Consider the following 8,245-nt stretch of genomic DNA (forward strand, 5'->3'; position numbering starts at 1 on the left):
GCGCCTTCATCTTCCATCCAAAGTCACCTTGAAGAATCGCATTATCTCTAAACTTAAATAAAACAATCACTCCCAATCAATCAGTGTTCATTAGGGCCCGAGAAATTCCCACTGCTTCTCAAACATGACAAGACAGGCTCCAGTCATCGTTCCTTCCAAACTCATCCGCAACTAAACACCAGGCGGGTCAAAGGTCAAACAGGATCTGATCCAGATCAGGATGTCAGCCTTCCATTCGTTTGTGGCAGAGGTGGATTTACCATCAGGCCAAAAAAGGCAAAATACCTAAAACTAATAACCTGACAGCATGGATTTTATTATTTATTTTTTTCATTTGTGCTGCTAATTATGTGCCAATTGTGGGTTTTTAAAAAAGTATTCAAATCAGACCTTAAAAAGTTCTGTTACAGCTTCATGTTTTGGTGTGCCAGCCCAAGATTATCAGGGTGGTTAAATGCTGAAAAAAAGAATGAAAAATAAATGTGACTGCATTGATAAAGAAAAGCAACTGATAAAAGACATTAAACTGGGAGGATTTTGTCTTTTTTAAACTGGTAACTGCAAAACAACTTCACAGAAAACTAACTTTCCAGCAGCGGCTCACACCACCGCTAATAACTGCTCATTAAGGCTAATTTGGTTGGCTTCGGGCCGCTCGTTTAAACTTATTAGCTTCTTTCCCACATTAAGTCAGCATTTCAGGAGTTTCAGCTTTCTAAACCAAGGTCAGGAGGCAGGTGATGCTGTCAGACACTCGGGATCATCCGAAACTCTGTGCAGTCTGAGCTGCGTGGAAAGAATTGTGACTTCAAGGCAGCTTTAAAAAAAAAAAAATCACAGACTGGTTCATGTCTCACTGCGCAAAATGAGGAAAATCTTGTGGCTTGTGCCACACAGGAGGATGTAAGGGTTAAAAGATGCCGTATAGCACAAAAATCCAACAGTAAAGGAAATCTGCAGAAATCCCATTTTCTGCAAAAATGCAGCGCGAGAAGTTTAGTTGTTAAGGCTAAAAGAAGCAGAACACTAGACTAATTAAAACTAATCTGAGCTAAATACTAGCTAAAAGCTAAAAGAAGGAAAAAGCTCATTAAAGCTAAATATGAGGTTAGCTAAGAAGGTAAAGGTAGCAGAACCATAACCAAAACATTGTGTATGCAAGAAAAACGCCACAAGAAGAGCAGTTCAAATGGGTCATTTTGTTCTCATTTTTATTATTATTTTACATTATCTTATTAAGATTCAGAAAAAGGTCCACGTTTACAGTTTGAGAGGTGGTAGACAGTTTTACCTGAGGCAAAAAAAAAAAAAAGTATCTTCTCCATACTGGAGGTCTTCTGGGTATGTGGGGGCAGACAGGCACAAACAAAGTCAGCTTAGATGAATTGCTTTGGTCGGGCTGCTCATTATCACTGAGATCTGTGTGCTCTGTTTGCCATTTGTAACACTCTGTAATGATTAATGGCTTAAAACTGCTCCTCTGCTGGATTAGAATGAAAACTTTGAGAAGTACGTATTATTCTTATTGCTGGATTTTCACTTTTCCTTCTCCGTTACAAAGATCATAATTCACGGGGAAGGTTCTTCTTTCCTGTAGAAGAAACTGTTCCTGAACTTCCGCTTCCTTTGTAGTCCCAGTTTTTATTATTTGCTTTGTGCCAAACAGAATAATCAATCCATTTGTAACCCGATGTGAACAGAATGGACATTTCAGCAGCCTTAAAGAAACAGACGCTAACACTGAGCATTTCAGGCAGATGGGGATTTAACTTTTTTAGATTTTAAAGCAAATAAGCTCCGTTCTCGCTGTACTCAACCTAATGTGGCGAATTTAAAGGTACTTGGTGCAAACTTTGACATCAAACCTAAAAAAGCTTATCCAGAACCACATCAAATGGTGCAGTTTGAGAAAGTTTGGTCCAGTAGTTTTCAAAATATGCAACTCTGAAACGCAGGTACGCACTCAATGTAAACAAAGCACTTTTATCTGCATACTTTACTCAAGAAATTTGTAAATACATCAGAATTCTGGGACTTTTCAGTTTGAAATGTCTCTTCCGTGGACATTTGGCTGATTCTGTAGGTAAACAAACGCTTGTTGCAGCGGTTTACAAATGTTTACTTTAAAGACACGTTAACCGTCAATATAAAAAAACAGATTTACTTTTTTACTTTATGATTTTCTGTTTGACCATTGTTCATGACATTGCAATGAGTGCCTTTAACACAAGCCTTCATTGTGGACAAAAGGGCAGAACAAAGAAACTGAACAAAGTTTTCTGTTCAAACTTGTGATGAAACAAGTCGAACGTTTATTTTTACCTTCGCCAAGAAGTAAAGTAATGATTTCAGTCGTGTTTGTCTGTTAGTAAGATTACATAAAAACCTGATGAACAGATTTGGATGAAATTTTCAGTAAATGTTGGGGTTGTCACAAAGTAAAAAAGCATTTTGATGCTGATCTGGATCTTGTTTGCGCTTCTAGTTGTTTTTAGTTCGGATTCTTTTCGCATCAGTTATATTCACAAAACTTCAAACATCATTTCTAATATTACAGAAGTATTTCATAAGATGTTTAATTATACATCCAATCTGAAAAACACTCTAAATAATACAAATGAGAGATGTTTTTTTTTATGTTTCTGTAAGTAAAAAGAAAAAAAGAAACTTGTTTGTAACGGTCTTTGAAGGCAGTCAGGTAGCATTGAAAACAGGACAAATCCAGCAAACAAACATTACTCAAGGTAAAATGACCTCTTCCTTCACCATAATAATTTTTCTATGTGTGTGTGTGTTGTTTAAGAACTACAGATTGATGTGCTGTTTCCATCCAGGTTGGAGCGCCGTCCCCGCCTCATGAAAATCACTCCATTACGACCGACAGTAATAAATGCCTTTTCATCAAAAAGGACAAACGGAGGAGTTCTGTCCACACTAAAAGCCTTCTTTTTTTTTTTTCTTCTTTGCGCTGCAGGACTAATCTCCTGCATTGCTGCCTCGACCAAGGTCGGTTCTGTCCAAACAGCAAAGGCAGAGAAGGTGGAGAGCACCGACATCCACGGGTCACACGGGTCACTCCATCTTAGTGACATTGGGCGAAGTAAAGTACCCTTAGGCTTCAGCACCAGCGATTTTATGGTTCTAGAGGTTACAGCTGAGCAGGCTGATTTTACTTACTTTCATTTTTTTATATATATATATATTTTTTTTTAAATGCTCGAGCCCAGCAGATGCTGCAAAAGGCCCTCATCCCCTCATCTACAGTCAGGCCCAGATGTCCTGTAAGTAGCGCTTCTCCTCTCTCAGCTGTGCCAGTTTCTTCATGGCGTCCAGTTGGTCCACGTGAAGCTCCGACTTAATTATCTCCACCAGGGTCTCGTTCACGTCTTTAGCCATGTTCTTCGCATCCCTGCGCAGGACAAACGTGCACACGTTAGGAGAACTGCACAAAAAGCGGCAGCATTCGAGTGCGTCCTGGAAGGAAACGGTTAAAAGTTTCATCTAGCTGCTGCAACGCTTTGTCAGTAAGATAAAGATATTTTTTCTCTGACTACGAGAAAATCCACAGTTTTGATGTTTCAGAAGTAATTTACTCCAAGTCGAAGAGAGACGCCTGACAGTGAGAAACACAAAAAAAAGAAAAGAGAACGTGATTTGTACAGTAGTAGCTTTAAAACGCTGACAGGATTTGGCATGATTTATACCCGCGTGTGTTTGATGTTGTCTTTGTACAGACACAGACAATTTGTACTGACAGAGACAAACACAAAGTGTTGTAATGTGAAGGAGGGGGGAGCAGGGATTGTATAAACTATAAACAGAACACAACGCCGCGTCGGAGGAACCAGCGGTAGGCAAGAAGTGATCTGAGAAGTGATTACGTGACTGGTGTTTGGATTTTTAAAAAGATCTTTGTAAGCAAGACACTTCAAAACCTATTTTTTCTTTTTAATAACTTGGAAAAACTGAAATTCTTTTCATGTCATTCACGCAGCACAAAAGCATCATTCAAAAGACTTTCTGGCTCATTTGTACAGAACTGCTGATTAAACTTTAAAGAGGCCAAATAAATGTTGAAAAACCTTCTAGTTTCAACGGTGGAATCAAAAGCAGGAGCTGCAGATGTGGATAAATTTGTTGGTACCCTTCCACAATAATCAGAGCTCCACAACTGATGTGATTGGAGCAAAAACCTCCAGTTTTGCCTCATCAGTCCCAGAAATTTTGGGGGCTTTTTGGTAAATTCCAGTCTGGCTTTTTTGTGTTTTTCTTCCAGTAGTGGAGCGCTGCCGTGTCTTCTTCCATGGAGCCCATCAGGATTCAAAATGTGACGGATGGTGTGATCAGAAAATAACGTACCTTCACCTTGGAGTTCACCTTGAATGGTTTCTTTGGCTCTTTTTCTCCAATCCTCACTATCTGCCACATCAACATTTTCTCTTGTGTCCAAACTCTAGGAGTTCGTCTACAGCTCCATGAACCTTAGACTTCTGTATAAAGGAACACGAAGCTGCCTGGAGATGGACTTACAGCCTTTACCTTCAACATGGATATCTATAATCTTCTCTCTGAGCTCCTCTCACCTTTGCTGTTCAGTGTTTTCACACGTAAACACTAAACTACCCTGTTTGTTCCCTTTAAACGGGCTGAAAAGCTTGAAGGCTCCTGTAATACTAATTTAAGGTCAAACACTTATTTTAAAACATGACTGCAATGCAAAGATTAATTGTCTCTTTAAGGGTACCAGCAAATCTGTCCTTAATATTTGAGCATCTATTTGTGAAATAAACCAATCATTTTTCACAATTATTCTTTCTTTACTTCATCACAAAGCAACGACACGCAGGTAAACACTGGACATTTGCTTTTACCTAAATCACTTTTAACAAGAAGTGAAGCTGTAGGGGTTACTCATGTCAGTATATTCTGGCCACATGAGTTTCTCGACTTAAAACCCACTTTTTTAATATTTTTTAATAGATTTTAAAGGAAAGGTAAACAAGATCTACTGCAAAAAACAAAAATCTGTAAAGAAAGATATTAGTTGCAGAGTTCTTACTGAGGCTGATCTTTTAAACACGGCAGATATAAAATCCAGTTTTTATTTGACCTAGAAACAGTTACTTCCCTTTTCTACTTAATAGAAATCAACTTAATTTAAATAATACAGTTATTAAAAAACTTACTGAATTTCATTTGGGTTCTAATTATATTGCATATAGATGTTATATCTGCTATAGATAAAGCCTGAGCCATAAAGAAATGCATTCATTTTTCTGAATAAGAAGCACAGATGGTGAGGCCACCACAGGGCACTGATTCTCAGCATCAGGGAGTTATTCTGGTATAACGAGGATGCAGAAAAAAACTCTTCTTCAACAGGCTCCAAGCAGCATTTGGTTTCAAACAATTAGACCGAATTAAGAATCGTCTTTGTACACGTTCAAAATTAATGGGAGAAACTTGAAATGCGAGCTCTGTGATTAAAGCAATTGTTCAGATTTTATAAAGTAGGGTTCTGTGGAGCCGTGATGAACAAAATGACATCTTATCTGCTCTTGATGGCTCTTTAAACAACCTCAGTCTGAAGAAATAGTTTCATTCTGACCGGATTTATGAGCTAATAGGCAGTCTGAGACGAGTCGAGACCAAAGTGGAAAAAAAACTCCAATCTTAAACATTGAATTACAAGATTATTTACATTGAATTCTGTGATTATTTGGAAGCTCAAATAGCAGAAACAGACGTTAGCTAGCTGTAGCACTTCCTGCAGGAGTATTTATTTTATATTCGGGATATTTTTGAGCTCTTTTAGGGCAGCAGAGATCCACTGTCCACTTGGACTAACCAACAGCTCAACAATCTGATCCGAATAAAACTTTAAAAACTCCAGATTTTTCCCCTTTTCTCTCAGTAACTCCACTGATGTGAAACATGTAAACCGACACTTTGTCCTCATGTTGAGTGCTGTACACGTTGAGCTGATCCATCGTATAAAACTAATTTATCCTAATAGATCTTGTGATTAATGTAGCTTTGAATATATGAGGAATCCAAGTCGATACCATCAATAGAGACTAAAGGTAAACTGCCAAAAATAGACCATGAATGTAAAGAGCTTGAGGGCAGGAAAAAAGCAAAGATTAAGATGTTCTGCCATCCATTTGGAGCCACAAAAGGACATGTCATTTATGCTAGGTGGACACTGGGACAAATGTGTGAAAGAAGAAAAGATCAAGAAACATGCAGGACGAGTTGAAGTGTTTCAGGCTTACCCACAGATATAGACAGAGCCGTTCTGTCTGAACAGGATGTCGATAACTTGCTGCGAATGAAGCAACAGATTGTGTTGAACATATCTGGGTTGTGCTGCTGAGGAGACGGCCTCCTCATCCTTCCTGTCGTCTCTGGAGAAACACACTCTGAGGTGCGTCAGGGCGCCACCGGACACGAAGTCCTCGAGTTCTTCCCTGCAAGATAAAGTATATCTCTGTGTCAGTGCAGCTGTTCGACGTGTAACACGTTGGTCCGAATTGTGTTTTTTTAAAAAGCTGGCGTCAGGAGAGCTGCCTCGCTTGTTACCAGGAGAAATGATGCAGTTTTCAATGAGAGGACGGGGTTATGTCGCAGCGCTTAAACAAAACAAAACACAACTAAACCAAAAACAGTTTCTTCAGGATGTGTTACGATGCACCGCCTGGATTTAACTCAAGTTCTGACTGTAATAATTAATAGATTTCTGTGAAAAACGAGTTATTTAACCTGAACGAGTGCAGGTCTGCTCCTTTGGGTCAAACAGTTGGTTTACATCCAGCAAAAATATCAAAACCGAGTGAAGAACTGTACTGCACATTATTACAATTATTTTAGAGTTTTAAGCACATACGGGTGAACAGGGTGGTGAATTAATCGATGCATTCATTATTACATTAAAGTGATCGTACAAACCTGTAGGGGCAGCGTTTTTATCCAGATGTGACCTGACTGTCCTGTTAGTGGCACCAGATCTTACCAATGAGCAGGCAGCTCCAGATAAAATGAGCTGCTGTGACATTAGAAACTTAAAAACTCAGGGAGAATGCATTCAGAGCAGAGAGTTTGAAACATTTTTGGCCGGGCGATGTATTTATGAGCTTAATCAGCATCAGAAGATGTGGAACCATCCCCCTAAACTTACATCTGAATAAATAAAAGACCCATCGCGCCTGCTGAAACAGATCACCGTTGGCTAAAAGGTCTGATTGCAACTTTGCCACACAATCAATTTATCCTGTTTAACAAGAGAAGCGTCGAATGGGCACAGATTTCTCCTGCACGACTGAGTCACTGTGATGAACATCTTTCCTCTTTTTTTCTTTTTGTTTTAATCAATCCTCCCAGCCCTTCAGCTGTATGTAACCTTGCTCCCTGCCAGGATTCTGCCTGCCAACTTCTTCTTCTACTACCTCAGTGTTTTTACAGGGCCTGGGGTGCTGTTGGAAGTGGAGGTTGGTGAGGGATCGAGGTTTACTGTGGCTCAGAACATCTTATTTAAAGCTAAGCAGTCGAATGGAGTGTGCACACACACACACACACACACACACAGTCAGCTGCACCCAAACTAAAACATAACAAGCTGCAGCTCCGAGATCATGGGTGAAGGTCTTTGCCTCAGGGGGTCTGTGTTTTGCAGTAACCCCTAGACTAAAATAAGATTTTTTTTCGGAAAACACACAGACACTGCAGTGCGAATACTGACAAGACAAGCTGTACTGTCTTTGTTTTTCTTGAAACATCCAAATTTATCGCCTCTCCTATGATATTTACCACCTAACCTCTGAATGAAGTCTGTCAATTAATGAAATTTCACCCTTTTGATCAATAAGTGCGCTAACTTTTTTATGTTTGAGCACAAAGCCAGTGATGTGAATAACAAAAAGGGAGACGGTGGGGAGTCTATTTTCTCTAAACTCTGAAAATAAATCATCACAACTTGATGAAGGCAAAGGAAATATTGACTTTTGAGAAGCATGGCAAAAAAAAAAAAAAAAGAGCCATAACGTTTAAACTTGTAAGATCCTGTGGCAGCGGGGTTTTCTGGTCGACTTTCCTCAACTGCGTGAAACCACACGCTGTAAAGAGACTGAGAAAGAACAAGGCGAGGGCACGTTTGATGTGACGAGCAGGTGTCAGTCTCTTACGGGGATGTTAAGCGCCGTGCCTCGCTGCATTGGGATAATATCCTAATTGCACCCCCCCCCCCCCC

The 8,245-nt window shown here is 39.6% G+C and overlaps 1 protein-coding gene across 3 annotated transcripts in view; it reads right to left on the minus strand.

Annotated features, from left to right (window-relative positions):
- Positions 1-1,194: 1,194 nt before the first annotated feature.
- The window catches only part of mtrr (5-methyltetrahydrofolate-homocysteine methyltransferase reductase), a 28,099-nt gene continuing 21,048 nt past the window's right edge, over positions 1,195-8,245 (minus strand). For all 3 annotated transcript variants that reach the window (XM_037973078.1, XM_017428426.3, XM_037973077.1), the window contains exons 14-15: positions 6,276-6,470; positions 1,195-3,409 (exon numbers count right to left, since the gene is read on the minus strand). In XM_037973078.1, coding sequence (XP_037829006.1) covers positions 3,265-3,409; positions 6,276-6,470 — 340 coding nt within the window. In that variant the 3' untranslated portion in view covers positions 1,195-3,264. The remainder of the gene's footprint in view (positions 3,410-6,275; positions 6,471-8,245) is intronic.

The sequence above is a fragment of the Kryptolebias marmoratus genome, linkage group LG21 (genome assembly GCF_001649575.2).
Source record: "Kryptolebias marmoratus isolate JLee-2015 linkage group LG21, ASM164957v2, whole genome shotgun sequence".
Classification (NCBI taxonomy): Eukaryota; Metazoa; Chordata; class Actinopteri; order Cyprinodontiformes; family Rivulidae; genus Kryptolebias; species Kryptolebias marmoratus.